This window comes from Polypterus senegalus, chromosome 5 (genome assembly GCF_016835505.1).
Source record: "Polypterus senegalus isolate Bchr_013 chromosome 5, ASM1683550v1, whole genome shotgun sequence".
NCBI classification, from domain to species: domain Eukaryota; kingdom Metazoa; phylum Chordata; class Cladistia; order Polypteriformes; family Polypteridae; genus Polypterus; species Polypterus senegalus.
In genome coordinates, this window is record NC_053158.1 from 50,673,502 (window position 1) to 50,693,142 (window position 19,641).

Genomic DNA, 19,641 nt, shown 5'->3' on the forward strand with positions numbered 1-19,641 from the left:
TACCGTGGTCGGGTATCTTGGTGGATTATATATAGAAAAGCAGCCAAAACCGAGGGGTATCCCATGGGGTCCTTAAAACATTCCTTTACAACTGAGGTTAAAACACAGGCAGTCTTTAAAAAAAAGAGTGTTCAGTTACGACGCACTCCTGCGTGCACCATAGCAAACTGTTTTACACGCTACATGCATCAATTTGTTTCAGCGACAAACATGCGTCTTCTTAGATGCTCCTGCACTTTGTTCACACCCCCCTCCCACCTTGCTACTACTGTGATCGGGTGTCTTGGTTGGATTATATATAAAAAGGCAGCCAAAACCGCACAGAGCAATGAAAAGTCTAGAGTTCCATCTTTTCATTCTCTTTCTGTTGTATCCTCAAACCCTCCCTTTTTAGACAACTGTGTCTTTCCAGAAGTGTTCAACCATCATTAAATAATTATGCGGCGTTTGTTATGCCGCGGGTTCACTATTGTGTTGTATTTTGCTCTCTCCAGAGTTCCATCTTTTCATTCGCTTACTGTTGTATTCTCACACCAACCCGTTTTAGACAACCGTGTCTTTCCAGAAGTGTTTAGCATTCAATAAATAGTTATGCATGACATTGAGCGTGTGTCTACCTGGCGTGGGTAAGCCATTGAACCCCATTGGGGCTGCAAACTAAGTCCCCCTAAGTACGACTCATACGCTCCCACTGGTTGCGTCCCAACCCTTTGTACTCACCCCCCTCCCACGTTGCTAATACCGTGGTCGGGTGTCTTGGTGGATTATATATAGGATAGCAGCCAGATCCGCACAGAGCAATGAAAAGTCTACGTCAGTCACAGGTACATCTGGACTGTGTAAAGACGGCGACTCAAGTGACGAGCTGGAGGTGGGCACATGAGCGGGCAGTGCATACCGAACGAGAAATCAGCAGACTAGCATGACAGATGGAGCTGAATGGACGTCATTCTCCTTTCCTCCTGTTCCACACTCCGCGCTGTGCACCCCCATCCCTCCGTCTGGCAGGAGAAGGCGCGAGGACGGTGCGCCAGTTTTCAGTCACTTCAGACGATTGTGTGTTGGTTCGTTCCATGCATTGTTACAATGTTGCTTTTCTTGCTGATTTATTACATTACTGATTTTTCAAATGTTAATTTTCTCCCTCTGCTTAAAAATCATTAAAAAACCGGCCTGATTATGCGGTGTATGGTACGCCGCGGGTTGGCTAGTTATTATTATTATTTGGCATACATTTATCTCATAGTATGGTGTGTTGGCAGACAATATATTAAAGCCAATTGTTTTTGTTATTGTGTTCCATGCTGCATGATTTTCTATAAATATAAAGCACTCTGTTACTATAGAGGCATAAGTATTCATTGTAGTTAAATTGTTTATGATGGACATTAAGAGTTAATATGATTATAGTTATACTAGAGAACACAAAAAGCTATGTAAGAGCAATATTTTACTAGCAGCAGTGAACATTAAACATGAAAATGTGTAAAATTAGGTCCAGCACCAAATAATAGATCACACATTCTGAAAGGCTCCATTCTGTAGTTGTTCTTAAGATTCTCATAATTTAAGACCTTTTCTTTAAAATCTCCTGATAAAATGCAAAAGTCTACAGATACATAGGACAGGCAGGCGAACCTAGGTGGTCTTAAGTGCTTCACAGATCTAGGCTAGAATAAAGAGACATCTTAAAACATTTGCTTCAGAGCGTTCATCAGCCAGTGTTACCACTAACTCTTCAAGTACAAACTGTACAGCCAGCATTTTTCTTTGTCATACTATATGACTGTCCTTAATAATTAATGTTGACCCTTTAATGGAATTTATCATTTGCTTTATTTTTCATATACTAACTGAAAGTGTAATGTTCATGGGTGTTAAACAGAAATGTGAAGTGTTAATTTGTGAGTCTCAGAGGGTGGTTCTAGTGGCTGAAGCACAGGACTAAAATCTGTAACGCTGCGAGTTTGATCTGACCTTTGAAGCAATCCTGAGTGAGCCATTTAACTTTTTTTTCCACCTTACCACGCGCAGATTTTTTCCCGAAAATTAGCATTAGAAAATCAGGTGCGCGTCATACATGAGGAAATGTAATTCTGTAATGTTTACTCGCTCGCTTGCTCACGCTCTCTCTCTCTTGCTCGCTCGCAATGGTGAGCCATTGTACAGCACCTACTTGAGCAATTTCAGGTTAAGGGCCTTGCTCAAGGGTCCAATGGAGTAGGATCTCTTTTGGCAGTACCAGGGATTCAAACCAGCAACCTTTTGGATACTAGCGCAGATCCTTAGCCTCAGAGCCACCACTCTGCCCTAAACTTTCCTGCGCTCCGAATGGAATCCGCTACATGTGAACAGTTGTACTGTAACTGTTGTTCACCTGTGTCAACTTTCAGTTTGCTTAACAAGATTCATATTGAACCTGATATTCACATTGTTCTGTAAATATTACTCTTTATTCACTTATTCATTTAAGATTTGATTATTATTTAACAAAAGTAAATATTTGGTGATTTTATTATACCTTTAGGAACTGTGGCTGCCATGGCAGGTTTACATCCTGGTCAGTGTATCATCAAAGTGAATGGAATTAATGTCAGCAAAGAGAGCCATGCTAGTGTCATTGCACATGTCACAGCCTGCAGGAAATACAGACGACCAACACAGGTGAGGTCATTTAGTTTTTATTTGTATTTTGTAATTTATTTTTGACTGTCAGGTGCATAGTTCATTTGTTTAAATACATTTTCAGCAATGAAATGGCTTCAAGAACACTCTGACATTTGTTAATGTGGGTGAGCTGTTCTCTTACTGAGGAAGTAAATTATGTAATTCTGGTCACTAAATATACTTCTTGGTTTTATGATTACAGTGTAGCTTTGACAGCAAACATTATTGAAAGCATATGCTAGTGTGTGTGATATTTTAAAATGAACCATTGGCTTACAGCGTCATTATTAAGCTTGAAGCCTTTGACATGCTTTCAGATGTTTTTAAAAGTCATCAAAAGCCAATGCAAAGAGATATTTTTAATATGAATAAATGACACACATATGTAGCATGTATTCTCCACTTACACTGTGACAGCTTATACTGCAGGGACATTGAAAAGGCTTAAGTGTCCTCATTTTCTGCAAAGGCATCTTTAATTCTCTGCTCTTCTGCTCACTCATTATTATGCTCTTCCTTTATTGAAAAGGGGATTCAACGTGGACTTCTCGCCTTAATTTTTACTTTCTTTTCTCAAACATTTAAATGCAGGTTTGAAGACAAGATATTCACAGATATACAACACATTCTGGGTTTCCTTCAGCCATATATAAGTGAAATAAAAACATGAAAGTCAAATTATACGCTGATTGGATTCCCATATTATTGACTTCTGATTTGTGAAGGCAATTTAAGCAGTTGGGCAGGCACCACTGGACTGTCTGCATGTGCTATTCAGAGTGAGAATGGGGAACAATAAAAGTTGAAGTGGCTTTTCAAAAGTACAGGGCATGCCAGATTGTACAAAAGCAAACGAGTAAACCTGCTGAGGGTTTTCATGATCAGTTGTGTCATGTCTTTATGAAAATCCCACTGCCATAGTAACAGCATCATGGTGATCCCAAATTTTCCCCTGAATGCTGTTGCTAGCATTTTGGAGAATATTAGGTACTGCTTAATTGTTTTGGTTCCCATGTGTCATTTTGTCTGAATTGTCTGAGTGTTTTTAGCAATGTGGTTTATTGAGAAACATTAGTAAAGTAGACCAGCAAATCTGATGATTTTTTGTTTTTTTTCCTCACACTTCTGAAAATTCTATCAGTTTCTAGTTTAATACCCCATTTTAAAGCTGTTCATTTGTTTCTGTTTACCTCAATGTCATCTTGGAATCCAAGTGGCATGGCTATTTTGTGTTGTTTGGTTCTCCCCGTATTCATGGGAGCAATCCCAGCATTCTGCTGGAGACAAGGTTCTGCTGACATCTTAATTGGTAATGGGTTTAAATGTCATCCAAAAATGCCATTGCATCCAGCTGTAGAATCCTGAAAATCCTTCTAGGCCTTGTCCTTGTGATTTATTTATGTTTGATCTACTGGAATTGGCTTTGTGCTCTTTTTCCCTGGTTTCTGATTCCCATCTTGTATTTTGTATTTTACTAATTAGGTTAGCATGATCTTTTGGTTTTGACCTCTGCCTATTTGACCATGAATTTCTTCTTGTCACTATCCTTCAATGTGCCCTCACTGATGGGACAGCCTGGCTACTCGTAACCTAGTGTTAAAGCCACACTGGATGAATGGAATGAGAAGGAAAAGATCTGTCAGGAAAGCAAAGGCTCAGCAATGGCTAGAGGCTATTCTCAGCGAAATTCCTAGGTGTAGGGATGGCCTCTGTATATATTTTGAAATTAAGAAGTATTGTTTTCCTATTTAGGTGTTTTATGAGCTATAATTTTTAAAGTGACAATAAGTTGTTTTTAGCAGCCTGCCACATGATAGTTTCCATCTCTCCTCTTGTCTGGTGGTTACATTTTTATCTGTACACTAGGAGTAACTTTCATTAGCTTTGAAACAAACATAAGTGCATTGATTATTCACTGGATCATTTTTGTGACTTACAGCAGAATCATTACTAGGCCATTTTATAAGTTTATTTAAAAAGAATTAATTTGTGCAAATGAACATTGTTAAAATTAGTTTTAAATATTAAACATTCAAAATGAAAGGAAGACAGTGACATAGGAGACAAATGTCAGATATTACCAACTTTAATGCTTAGTATTTGGCATTTTCTCTGCATGCTAAAGATTGTTAAACAGATGATTGTGCAAAATATGATTTCATACTGTGTTATTGAGAATTACTGGATGGAAAAACATCATGCCAACTTTTTTTTTGGAAATGAATACTTTTATATTTATGTGCAATTGTTGACTTGCATATACTCTTTCTTCATTAAGGTGAATTTATAAAATAACTTCTGATCGTTATATTATACCATACTTTTATTATTGAAATACACAGAATGAGCCAAATATACTTCTACAGTGTTTGATGTCAGTGGTGAATGAGGAGAACATGAGGGCAACCCTTCTTTTAGGATTCTGAACACCATTTAAACACTGCACATGCTTTAATGTCTGTGGCAGTCACTTAGGGTCCACACAAGAACCGAGTTCCCTGAAACTTCTTAAATCCACTCAACTATTCTGTCACCTAACATTTTACCTGTCACTATGCACCCAAAAAGCTGTATATACCCTTCCGTGAAACATTTCTTCAATCAGTAAATGTGCCTTCAACCAAAGCTCATTTGCTTCTGTCTCTAGTTTCATTATAAGCTGGTGACATCCTGAGGTCTTCTTACTTAAAAAGATGATGCTGTAGCTCTTTCTTGAATGTCCAAACTGATTCTGTGAATTATTTTTCTGCTTTCCTTAGACCTGTTTACTATTTTTCCTGTCTTGTGGCAAACATGAACTATATGCTTTTGATTCCCTGTGACTTTCATTGAATGTAAAATATAGAATCAGATTTGAGATTTTTGAGATTCAGATTTGTTTTCTTTTCTTTTCTTTATGAACATGAACAGTCACATCCTTCAATTTTTTTTATCTTACAAACATAGTTCTACATTGTTGGGGGTCAGTACTTTTCCTGTTAAACAGAACCAAATCCAGTCTACTTTGTAATTAATAAATCAGTCACCTATTTCCATCAAGTAAATACTAAAATAGGGGTTGTTTACTGAGGATATTCAAACTTTAAAACTGATCTCTGATACATTTTCTTTTATGCAATTTCTTGTAAACTACATCTTCAAATTGAGAAACTCTATTCCAACTTACTTATGTGTTTTTTTAGCAAGATTCTATAAAATGGGTTTACAACAGCATTGAAAGTGCCCAAGAAGATCTGCAGAAAGCAAATCTGAAACCCCCTGGGGACGACTGTGGTGATGTCTTTGAATGTAAAGTAGAAGGTACCAGTTTCCTTTGCTTTGTTGGGGTCTGTTTATTCCCTTGTATGACTTGTCAATAATATTTAGTATTGTTATGAATGATAGGCTTTTTGACCAATATATGCACAGCATTTTAAAATCCATTAATTCAGTTTTCCCATGTCCATATCCACTTGCAGGAAGCAGGGCCTATCCTGGCATCAGAGTATACAATGCCATAACCAAATCTGGACAGCATGACAGTTCATTGCAATACATACACCACAGCACTAACTCACACAAGTCCTAGTTTTTAAGCATCAGTTAACACAGCAGTGGGCCTCATGTATAGAGGTCACTAGGGCAACACCACTCCTAAATTAAAAAAAGAAAACAATAAAATACACCAAACTGTTGTCAATCGATATACTATTTTCCTCCGTTATAGGGATCACATTATTTTAGTGACCTATCACTACTATAGTTCACTGGTGCTCAGTCATAATATGATCCTCACTTAATCCTGCCTGTCAAAGGGCAACATTGAATTCACCCCAGATTTTCTTATAGACAATATTGAGACCTATAAACATAAAAAGTGCAATTCCTAAGAAAAGTATAGGGCTTTTTATGTCTAGCCCCTGAGGTATGTAATATGTATGGCATACGCAACGTACAGTACACCCTTTCATAATTGAATTGTGTGGGACATCTAAAGATGGCCAGTGTAAACATTACAGATGTTCTTCCAAATGCTAATATTTTGCTGCAACAACAGCTTAAGTAGGAAATCTCTGGCTGTGAAAGTTTCCATTAAAGAACTTGGAGCTCCTATATGAGATATTACAGTTAAACAGGAGACAACAACAAAGTGAGGAAATACGTAATTACGATACTTCTCTCTGAGCAGGTATTCCAGCAACAATTTGCTAGCAGGCTGCAATGTAGGTAACAAACTATTTTGTTTTCCATTCTTGCTTTTTTAAACAACTCAGACTGATAAAGCAACCTCCTCATTAGGTCAGCCCTACAGAAAGGAAAGTTTTCAAACAACACAGATCAACATTCCCAGATCAGGCAGTCAGCACCAACGCAGAGGTATGTCCTATGCTGAATAAAGCCAAGCTCATCACTTAAGTTGGGTATCATTTAGAATTTATTGGAATCTGAATCCGATTCTGCTTCTCATTTTCATTTCTAATTGACTCTTGATTCCGATTCTAAAATGGTTAAAATAAAAATGGTTAAAACATTTTAATACCAAAAAAACTTTATTCTCTTTAAAGAGTTCTACTTAAAAATTTACAACAAAAGTTACTAGAAGCAGTAAAACATAAACAGGGGCTTTCAAAATAAATACAGATAGATGGGTAACACATACATCAGTACAATGACTTCTGCAGCACACTGGTGATTTTACACAGTATTCCTGTTTATTTCAGAAATACTACTTATTTTAAGATATAAAGGAATAGTGCTTACCGCATTTTCCAATTCTTTTAAACTATGTCCCATGTTAGAAATGAATAGAGATTTGTATTGGCATCCAATGTAAAAATCCAAGCATGCTTCTTCAGTGTTTCCTTCTTTCTTCCTAGAAGTGATTGACAAATTCAGCACTATTGCAATAATAGATGGAAAAAAGGACCATGTGAGCCTGACAGTTGACAATGTTCATCTGGAATACGGAGTTGTGTATGAATACGACAGCACCGCTGGGATCAAGTGCCATGTACTCGAAAAAATGGTTGAACCCAAGGGCTTTTTTAGCCTAACTGCAAAGGTACAGTGTTGCTAAAAACAAGTTGTAAATACAAGATGGCTATTGGGCTGAATTTTTATCCTTTTCTCCAGCCGAGCTTTGATTTGTAGCAAGCAGATTAAAAGAAATTGAAAAATACAGCTACAAATATTTTAGGTAATTTATATTTCCCTTAGGAAATTAGTGAAGCTTTCATTTTCTATAATGTATATGTGGTGAGGCAAAAACAAGCTTTATTTCTGCATCCTAATAGGAGAAAGCAAATGTAAAATAAAAAAAATGCCTGGAAGCAGTGTTTGGAAGCAAAGTTCTCATTTAAAATGAGCTAAACAAACGAGTGTCCCACTAAAGGTCGGTTCCTGCATTGGTCTCAAGTTAGACTTCATCTCCCTGTGACCCCATGTTGAATGAGGAAGCTTTGGGAAAAATAATGTTGGTGGATAATAGATTACAAATTTAACCATGTAATGTGAGGTTGATGTTTAAACAGAAGGATTATTCTGTTTTAACAAGGATGAACAATAAATATTGGATAAAACGAGACATAAAGTTATTAGTGACCGAGAGCGATTTGTTCTTTTCAGCATTCATGTCTGGTTTAGTTAATTTAACCTTATTGTCCACAATTAGAAATTTGCTTTGATCCAGTGGGCAACATACACATTCCTAAATGCATACATACATAAAGTAAACATTAATAACATATTTGTGTACACTTCTATAAGAGTTACTTTTTTCAACAAAATTGAATTTGGCCTATTTAAACGTTTTATTACAGTCGGTATAAAACTATTTCTACTCCCGTTTGTTTAAAATTTTGGCACTAAGTATCACCAAACAGAAGATAAAACTTGGAAACAACTATTCAAGCAGTTTGTCTGCTCCTTTATAATCATACCCGCTTTATGCTCTTATTATACAGTTCTTGTCCAGAGAGAGCAGGTCCCAGTTGGATTATTTATCTTAGTGTATTTTTGTTAATCACAGACAGTCCCCAAACAGGCCAGAAATGAAAAAAAGTCAGTATGCCCTCAGTATGACATGTATAATAATTCTGCAGGATGCTGGATGAAATGTTCATTTTCCTCAGTCTTCTTAATAAAGAGCTGTGCTGTTGACATTTTAGATTTTTTGCATTTTTACATTAAAGTTCAAGCTATTATTCGCTATAGTTCGCACGTACTTAAAGCTTCTAACTCTCCTGACTTGTTCTCCTCTGAGGACCAGTAGTTTTACTGCTTCAGAATTCTTCCTAAAGTTAACAAGCAGCTCTTTTGTTGTCCTCACATTTACTTGAAGTTTCTGCACCACCTCTGCATCCCCTTGGCCTCTTCTTCAAAATGTGCCACATTGTTAGAGGTGCCAGTCAAAGCTGTATAATCTACAAACTTGATAGCAAAACAATTGCTGTCTGATCCTCTGAAGCTGATAGTACAGATAGAGTATAGGGACAACACCTTGTGCCTTGTGGAGATGTTGTTCCAGAGATGTTGAAAGAGATCTTACAACCTTTTATTAGAATTTCTTTATAAAGTTATAAGTTAAACAGTGATAATAACGAAGATTCTTCTAGCAGAGTGAACTACTTTCTCCACCTTTTAATATAAACAAGTTAGCAGCTGTCATTGAGAGCTAAACTCCCCAAGTACTTTGTTTATGGATGAAAATGGAACTTCACTGAAGAACTCCTACACAAGAACATGTAAATTGCCCCCAGAAACAAAGCATGGTCAAAATTAAGTTACAAATGCTACCCACTCTCTGATATGCCCACTGCTTCGATATCTTGTTTTTATAGAAAGAAGTCCTATGGTATTTACAAAATAAGAATTGTGAGCCATGTTTTACACACAAACAACAAAGTAAAGTCCCTCAATTAATTTTCAGGGTAAGAGAAAGTATGTGAACTTCTTGGAAATAACCACATTTATACATACATTTGTTTTAAAATATGGTCTGATCTTCATCTAAGTTACAGTAATGGATCAACACAATCTTTTTAACTAATAACACACAAAGTATTGTATATATGATCATTTTGTTCAAAAGCACCTCAAAAAGTGAACCCATCACCCTCAAAACGTTTTTCTGATGAAGGACATGACCTACTGTACCCATAATGACTGATTGAATGCATAACCTTACTAGTCACTGGTGTGTCTGTGCTTCTCACAGAAATTCTACCAGTATACAATTTCAGAGCTTTAGAGTTTAGTAACCTTGTCATCTTATATGCATTTTTCCACTTTCATAACCAAACAAATGAACTGAAACCAGTATAATTAAATTTGCATTCAAGTAGAAAACATTGTTTATTTTGGCCCAACTTAAAACAAGAAAGGAAATTCCTTGTTATATTTATAATTTAATATTCCATACATTTTCTCTCCTCCTTTTTCCTACTAAGGCACATGGGTAATTCAATAATATAATGACTGTGAGCTAAATAATGATAAAATCATCATCTAATATAAATACAGTAAAATCTATGTATTCTCCTCTCATTTTTCTCAGTCTAGAGTTACAATTAGTTGGAGCCTTTCCAAGAGTCTCTAGGTCGAAGACAGGAACGAACTGTCAAGTCCATTACAGGGCACACTATCACAACATCATCTGACTAAACTGTGGTAGTGTAGAAGGAAAACAGAATCCATGAAGAGCCTTGCAGTCTTCATGGATAACATAATATAACATGCAATCCTCACACTTTCTTAACCCAGACCCATGTCTAAGGAGAACTGGAACCTACCCCAGCAGTACTAGATCCAAAGCAGAAATCAACCCCAGTCTTTCACAGAGTCCTCTCACACGCACCCACACACCAGCTCAGACTCGCAATGGGCCGATTTAGAATCAGCATCTAAATTAATATGCATGTTTATGGGATGTGTGAGGAAACCAGAGTACTTGAGGAGAAAACCCCAACCTTACACAAGGAGAACACGGAAGAACCCCACACAGGCAGATATTAGGCAAAATAATTGAAAATGTGTTATGTTGTATAATGATTGTAATTAATGAAGTAGACACACTCAGCGTGGCTTTCCTCAAACCTTCTTTCCCACTCTACAGTGCATTATCTGTCAAAGATCTATGTTTAAACTGTGGATTCATACTCTTCTTTACTCTAGCTGCCTTCTTGTGTCAGTGCCCTCTTGTCTGGTGCTGACCAGCTTCATGAAATATGTGGAGAAAGTCTTAGTATTACCTGTTTTTACATTTTCACTTTTTTTTTCATTTTTGGCATGCTTTAGGAAATGCTTCTACCACTTTTTTAGTTTAGATTTTTGATATTTAAATAATGGCAGATAAAATCTGGCTTTTTAATAGGCATTTTCATTTTCTTTTTAATTTGAGAAAAAATAATAAGATCTACTATATAATAAGCACTTTCTATGATAAACTTTCTAATGGCCATTGTACAAAAAAGTATGAAATTTAAAATATTTCCTGGCCATCAATACAAACCATCTGGCATAAGTAACACATAAAAACAATAACATTTTTGATTGTTGTATTCCTTTAACTCTTGCAGTGTTAATACTTATACTGCTTTCTTTCTAGAACCTTGGTAAAGATGATTTAGATCAGATCAGATTATAATTTTTTTTAAATATATTTTTACCATGGCCCTCCTTCACCTTTCATGTATAGAAGCAAATTAGTGCAGGGTCCATGTTATATCATGCCTTTTTTGTGCCACTTTATATAAAAACACAAAAATATTCGTTGTTGAGAAACAAACCAAAATGTCTATCTTTAAACCAATATATCTTTTAGTAAAAATCATGACATTTACATATAGACTGTGGCTAGTCTCAAAAGGATTGTTTTACGTAAGACCGAATTAATATTTTTACAACATCATTTAGCAATTTATCTAGCTCAAGATAATTAGATTTTCTGCTTATTCATTACAGTGCCAGACCTTAGTACTGTTTTAATAATATGGCCTATAGAGTTATGTGTGGAGTTTAATTAATGTAAACTTGTTTGCTTTTCTGATTACAGATACTTGAAACACTGGCTAAAACGGATGAGCAGTTTGTGCAAAGCTGTAGTAGGCTGAGCTCAATAAATGATATCATCCCTGCAGAACTTCAGACCAAGTTTGTCTTAATGTGCAGTGAACGACTTGAACGTGTGAACAGAAGGATAACAAATTATCGCAAAGTAAGTCTGGTAAGCTTGAAGTGTGGGCTTTGTTTCGAATGAATTGCATCCAGTGAGGCAGTAAATCGATATTAGTATGTGCTAACATCAAAGACAATGAATACACATATCATAAAATCACATAAATTCAGGGTGGAGATGTGCTTGAAGGTGCAAGATCTAACTGTACTTCATCTCTCTGAGACATAGTAAGCATCTTATCACTCATGCAATATGCTGTCCCAAAGGGCAAGTACAGAGTGGGAGAAAGTTCACCCCATACCAAGAAGCAAAGTTTCAGAACTGATGTGGTTTATTGAGCTGAGGCAGACTCTTTCCAGCTCATTCTTTTTAACTTACTGCATGACTTTCAGTTTCTTTCTTGCCAGTAAAATCATAAATTATATAAACAGAGCCAAACGAAACAGTCTTTATCACCATGACCTTGTTCATGCATATCTGCCCCATGTATACCTCTGCAAGCAAAAGAGTGAAGTTTATTACAACAAAATCCTAAACACTGAGTCATATGAGCCATGTATGTAAGTTTTGTGCATTTTATTGTTTTGTTACAAAATTATTCTGTTTTATGAGATTTATTTTTCACTTTGACTGAATTTTGTTTTTATTCTTTCCTTGATTTTTTTTTTTTTACACAACATAGTCTGGAAGCATCATGTGAGCTCAATCTTCATGCTGGTGATACCATGGAAGTGACACCATAAATACTATGTAACAAATACACCACGTCCTACACCTTGGTGGATACTCTATGTCTTAAAATCTCAGTAGTGTAGTTTGCTTCTTTCCATGTTGGCCCAAGCATTAGAACTGCTTATGGGTTTTTGACTTTTGTTTTACCTTTGACTTCTGAGTAACATCTTTTTTCTTTGTTTCTTGGTTCCCTGAAATTTTTCAATGTCACATTCTTGACCTTTTGCATTCCTTAATCGCATCTTGCTTATGGAAATCATCTCTTAGTCTTTCTTTCAGTTAGAACACTGCTTGTGTTAAGAAACAGTATTAAAGCTAGGCTGTCCATGAACATATACATCCCTTGGAATGGATGACCATGGAGATCCTACTTACAAGAAAAAGGAGCTGCTAGTGGTTTATTGTCTTATTTCACTGAAACAGCATAATTAATTTTTTTTGTATTTGACCAAAATAAAAAAGGAAAACATATAATGCCTAATAATACCTATAAAATATATAATACCTTTAAACATATAAACACAATATCAGGTAGAAACTCTTCATGCTTCAATTGTATTGCAACCAGGATGAAGGAACACCATGATGACTAGCTGTCTTTCATTAACCATGTTGCTATGGTGTCTTGGTCTTGTAGATCCGCTCTGTACAACATCTAAATGATCAGACCATATCTGACTGAATATACAGCACAACTCCTGGTCCAGCTCTTGCCTTGTCACACCTGGACTACTGCAACTCTCTGCTGGCAGGAGCACCAGCATAGGTCGCGAAGCCAATGCAGATGATTTAAAATGCAGTGGCATGTCTGGTGTTAAATCAGCCAAGTTGAGCAAATCCACACCTCTCTTCAGATCACTAGAATGACTTCCTGTAGCAGCACGTCTTAAGTACAAATCTCTGATGCTTGCCTACAGATTAGTCAGTGGGCCTGCACATTTATATGTGGTGTGACAGATAGGGGGCAGTATCGCTCCCTTGAACCCTTGTCCAAGTTGCCAGACACCAGATAAAAGTCCAAATGTTGACTTTATTAATACAGCACAGTGCATAAAGCACCCTCTCCTCCACAATACTCATTAAATACTCCAATACAATAAACAATAATACTCCACCACTTCCAGACGCGTTGCCCTCCTACCACCCAGCTCAGCTCACCGTCTGGGAGCTCCCACAATCCTTTTATTGTCCCTGACCCGGAAGTGTTGCAATCCCCAGTCCATGTGATCTCCTATCACTTCCGGGTCAGATAAAAAATCCTTTTCTTCACCCCGGAAGCACGTCATTCCCCTTGTCCATGTGACTCGGACGTACTTCCAGGGCGTAGGGTAAATAAACATTGTTCCTTCCTGCAGCATCTCCTAGTGGCTCCCTTGGCATCCAGCAGGGCTATGTATAAAAACTGCAATGTCCATGATGCCCTGTTGGTCTTCGGGGAACCTCCATACTGCAGGGAGGGCTCCACCTGGCGGCTTGGGGGTATTGGCCGGGATAAATGGCCAGCCATACACCACAGTGGACACATTTGTGAGATCCTATGCTCTTTCTTGACCACTCAGGTCTGCTGTTCAGTGATATCTGGTGATGTCACCTCTACGTGGCATCAAATCTTTTCACTTGCAGCTCCTGGCTGGTGGAACAAGCTCCCAACCACCTTTCGAAACTCTGACTATCTCAATGTGTTTAATTAGCGTTTGTGTTGGGTGAATTTCTATCTAAGCGATATTAGCTATTAGGTTTTGTAAATCTTGGAATTTTAATTAGCTTATGTTCTATTCTGAGCCCTTCACTTGTGGTAATCAGTATCATTCCCTTGTCCTATAAAACTTGTACCCAAAAAGTCCCCAGAATGATGTTTACTCAGTTATGTTGACCACTTTTGTAATTCACTATGGATAAAAACATCTGCTAAGCAATGAAGGTATAGTAAATATAACACCTTCTATCACATACATATAAAAAACACTGACAGTAATAAATGAAACAGTAATATATAAAATGGATGTTAGTACTATCTGTGATGTTACTGTTAGTTAAGGTCAAGGAGCTGAGCCCAAGGTAACATGCAGTAGCTCAGTTATGAGACTTGTCAAACCAAGAAGTTAATTACAGCCAGTTGTCCTTGGCAGTGAAGGCCATCACATTATTGAGGAGGTTTTGGGAGAAATTTTCAACAGTTAATTATAGTATTTGAAGTGATCCCATCACCCTAAACAACAACAGCAGGCATTGGCAACAGCTGAGTGCTTGGTATGAATTCTGTCTGATTCAATCAGACTTTAAAAAAAAACACCCAGTCCATACCGAGATGACGTTCTCTCTGTGTGTTTCTCTTTTCCAAATGTTCTTAATGTAATTGCCAAGTTCAGTGAAGTAGGTGATAGCAGGTGTTGTCTCAGAGACTAAGAAGCAACACATTTGAGTTAGTACTCAAAAAACTAGAAAAACACACAAAACCAAACTAAAAATGAACTGAGGATGCAAGTCGCCATCATCTTAAACCTGCACCATCTTTTTAAATATCATTTTCCAGTGGCTTTCATTTGCATGTTTACACAGTTCATTTGCAGCAGCAACTCAATTAACAATTTATAAAAAATCTTTTCTTAATTTAAATAATGTCACATTAGAACAATTTACTGTATAAAGGTTAACTGATTAAGACCTGCTAAAAAACAAAACCTTCCGTAATAATAACACAAATTAATGATACATGTAGTTTAAAAGTAATACAGTAAGTACATAAAATATTGCTTATCATTATCTTTCAGGTAATTTTACCATAAGATGATAGCTGATCTCTATTACTGCGTGTGATATGCTTTCATTTTATAGCAATTGTATTATTGGTTTACATTATATTGCAGAAAATGCAATGTGCAGAGTTCAATTAGTAAATACAAATTTAGTTTCTTCATATGTAATTTTTCATACATAATTTTCATATGAATTGTTTTTGCACATGAAATCTGTTTTACATAACTTACTTATTTTGGAATTTTCACGCTTTTTATTCCTTGGCCAGATATTTTTGGAAGTTCATTATTACAAATAAAAACCCTAGCTAGAAATTATTATGAGTGAAGTTGATATACCAGTGAATTTTAATTTTTAAAATGTACGGCATTCAGCAGGCATTCAAAAAAGTATATTTACCCTATAGTCCAATTAAAAACAACTAAAATTGTTTATGTCAGCCATGTTTATTTACTCATTGAAGATCCTTTCTCCACTCTGCCCAAAATCTAATACCTGTCCTCTCTACAATACTCTGGAAGGCAGGTTAGATTTAAATTTAACAGTACTCTATTGTTTTATATCTTAAAGGGGGAAGATATTGCTGTCCATGGCACTGCACAAAGGATAGTGGGGGAAAAATAAAAATGTCACATGTTTTCTAAAATTCTCAGGTGTTTTTCAACAAGTGAAGAAATCATCAGATCCAGGATAAGAGAAGTAAATGTCCCCTTGGTGATACCCCATCCATCTTCAGCAATCCATGCTTAATCAAAATTTAGGTTATTCTTTCTTCTGCAAAGTATTGGTTTTGTTATTTATACATTTTAATGTCAAAAGTTGTATCACTCCCTGAGAAACATGTATTATAAATGTATAATGCTTAATAAATGTTGTTTGACCATCCATCCATTTATTTTCTAAACACTTTATCTAAATCAGGACTCAAGAGAACTGGAGCCTCCTCCGAGTTCTAAGGTGCAAGCCAGTAATGAATTTTGTTAGGCGTTTACAATACTTAAAACTTGTACAAATAGGTGAAACACTGGATATCTATTTTTGGTGGATTTTTTTTGTAATTCAGCATGTATTGTAATGACTTTGATAAAATTAAATCTGATAGCCAATGTAATAATTCCCAGAACAGCCAAATAAAAAAAAGACATATTTTTACAAATTCTTTGTCAAGTGAAAATAAACAGCTGACATAGAAGCTGGATAGAAGTGGTAGCTAGGGAATAACTTCCACATTCCTGAATAAAACATAAAGTTGCATAAACCTTGAATGATGCTTTACAACAAAGCTGGCAGCATTCATCAGACATTCTTTATGAAATTTGACAGCCCTAAAATTTGAAAAGGTTTGACTGCATGTTTTAAGTTGTAGGCAGCATGGATCTGGAATATTCCATAAATATAGTTAGAACTGCTATGTGACATTTAACTCCATCCATCCATTTTCAAACCTGAGCAAGGTCACAGGGAAGCGGGAGCCTAGCATTAGACCCAAGACAGGAACAACCGCTGGTTAGGGCACAAGTCCATCACAGAGTGAACGGTGTCACACACACAAACACACACACACACACACACATATAGTAGTGCCAGTTTAGCAGTGCCAATTCACCTAACATTCACGACTTTAGACAGTGGAAGGAAAAAAGCACCTTGAGGAAACTCATACTGTCAAGGGAAGATGCAGGCAAACTCCATACAGGGAGCATCTGGGATGTAAACTCTTTGTTATGAGCGAGCAGCAGGTTTGCCTAGTCGCAGTGTCCAAGCAAAAGCTGAATATACCTAATATGTATAATTAATTACAGTATATCATCTGGTGTTGTACTCATTGTCTGTTGTATACTGTCAATAGTCGATTAAGAATATTATTGAATGGTGTACATAGGCCAGTAAACATGACTTATCACATAATCTTCTTCTCCATTAACTGTAAAGTCCATCGACACCCTTAGTCTCTTGAAATGTCCTCCTCCATTCTTCTCTTTCACTGGATTTTTTTTTTCTATAATCTTCTGAAGGTCGTTGGTCACATCATTCAGCCGCCTAGTTTTCAATCTTCATTTACTTATTTGTCTGCCTAGATAAGCATGCACTGCCTTCCTAGGTCCTCTGCAAGTTTCCATCCTCCCTAGGTGGCCTAACCACCTAATTCATCTGTGTCTAATGATGCCAGTCAGGGCAGGTTCTTTATATAGTAGTTTCAGCTCATCATTTATTCTTGTCTAACACATCCGTTTTCACATAACAGGACCATAAATCCTTCTTAATATTTTCCTCTCCCAAGCATTTAGTCTCTCTTCATCCATTTTAGGCATGACCCACATTTTACTACCATGTATAACCACACATGGCAAGAACACCCAGCATGGATTCAGATGACGGAGGTCATGTTTTACTAACATGCTGGAATTCTATGAGAAAGCAACAAAAGGCTACGGTCAAAGTGTAGCATATGATATTATTTATCTTGACTTTCAGAGAACATTTGTTAACATAGCACATTAATCGTTGGAGAGCAAACCAAAATACGGTAAGTTGAAATTCAAGGTGTAGTGTGTAGATGGTGCAAAACTGGCTAAAACACACAAAGCAGAGGGTTACAGTATGAGGAACCTTTTCAGAATTAGTTGATGTTAAGGGTGGTGTCCTTCATAAGCTAGGTGGATTGTCAGGAAATCTAGAAACAGTTGAATTATTACAATGACACTTTGACAGCATGCAGGCCACAGCAGAATTGTGGCAGATGGAATTGAATGCAAGTAAATATAAAGCATTACATGTAGGAATTAGAAATGTCAGATTTGAATACATAATGGGAAAATTGAAGGTACTCATAACTATCAACTTACAGGCATTATTCAGAAGCCATTAAGAAGGTTAACATAATGTTAGGTTATATAGCATGATGTGTAGAGTACGTCTTAGGAGGTTATGCTTTTTAGTTTAAGCCTAAGAAGATTAGGAGGTGACATGATCGAAATGTTTAAAATTTTGAAGGGAATTAGTACAGTGCATTGAGACTGTGACTTTAAAATGAGTTTATCAAAAATATGAGGCCACTAGTTGGAAACTTGATAATTGTACATTTTGCAAAGACATTAGAATGTTTTTTGTCATATAGAGTACCACAGGAATAAGTTACCAAGTAGTGTGGTAGACAGTAGGACTTTCAGGACATTCCAAAATAGACTTGTTATTTTGAAAAAAATAAGTGTATAGGACTGGCAAGCCTTGTTAGGCTGAATGGCCTGTTCTCATCTAAATTTTGCTAATGATCTAAAATCTGACAGCCTTATGATTGATATACATATTGTTTTTTTCATATTCCATAACTGACATAGTGTAGATGACGTTACAAGATCATTGTAGCCCCTGTTCCCCTTGTGCAATCCTACATTCATTTCTAGGTTTTGTTATTGTGTTTTATGTGAAGAGCACTCCCAAGTATTTAAAGGATCTGACCATCTTGAAGGAGTAGTGGTCAGGCTTCTGCCTTTGAAACCCTTCCTGGATATGTACATGTGCCTGTTTTTACTTTCAATAATGTCTTTTATCTCTAAATACTGGTTAAATACAAAAAGATCCTGTTACATCTTGAGTGTCCTCACAATCATAGCCATTAGTTTATGTCAGGTTGGTAGAGTCTGTTGTTAACTAAGCCGTTTATGTTGACCGCTACTTTCCTGATGGCTTTATACAACTGTACATCAACCAAATATATATTCTAAGGGATGTTCTTGCCTCAGAACCACAATTTATTTGAAAGATATCTGAGGTCCCTTAGTTCTAACTTTACTTTCTGTAAGTGTCATCTGTGCTAGTTACTAGTAAAAGACAATACTGTATGTTACTGCTACTAAAACACAATGATAGGCTATGGAGGTAATCACATGCCTTGTACGTCAATTGTGTGAAGAACATTAATAATTGGGAAGCTTGTTAATATATAAATCAAAAAAGTATTATTTGCTATCTGTAATTTCATTTCATACCAGTTTAATTTGTCAGGAAATGCCAGTGAAATAAAACCTGTACAGCAATTTACAACAAGGCTCAATACATTTGTTTAAATGATATTGTCACTGCAAGGAAGATACATTGGAATACATTCTCCCATTTTATTATGATAACACCACCACAGCCTGGACTTTAAGATTCTTTCATAAGTTCGGTAAAGAAGAATGGTCAAATACTGTCAAGTTTGGATGTGCAAAATTGGTAGAAAGCAAACTCAAGAGACTTAAAATCATAATTACGATAGAAGTATTGCTAATAAGTAATAACTTGGAAGTACAAACTAATCTAATGTTGATACATCAGTTACTGTATGCTGC

The 19,641-nt window shown here is 36.4% G+C and overlaps 1 protein-coding gene across 2 annotated transcripts in view; it reads left to right on the top strand.

Annotated features, from left to right (window-relative positions):
- The window catches only part of prex2 (phosphatidylinositol-3,4,5-trisphosphate-dependent Rac exchange factor 2), a 512,388-nt gene that overhangs the window by 310,064 nt on the left and 182,683 nt on the right, over nt 1–19,641 (top strand). The window contains exons 20-23 of one of the 2 annotated variants that reach the window (XM_039754613.1): nt 2,528–2,664; nt 5,850–5,967; nt 7,524–7,708; nt 11,699–11,869. In XM_039754613.1, coding sequence (XP_039610547.1) covers nt 2,528–2,664; nt 5,850–5,967; nt 7,524–7,708; nt 11,699–11,869 — 611 coding nt within the window. The remainder of the gene's footprint in view (nt 1–2,527; nt 2,665–5,849; nt 5,968–7,523; nt 7,709–11,698; nt 11,870–19,641) is intronic. The other variant, XM_039754614.1, reaches the window with a different exon arrangement.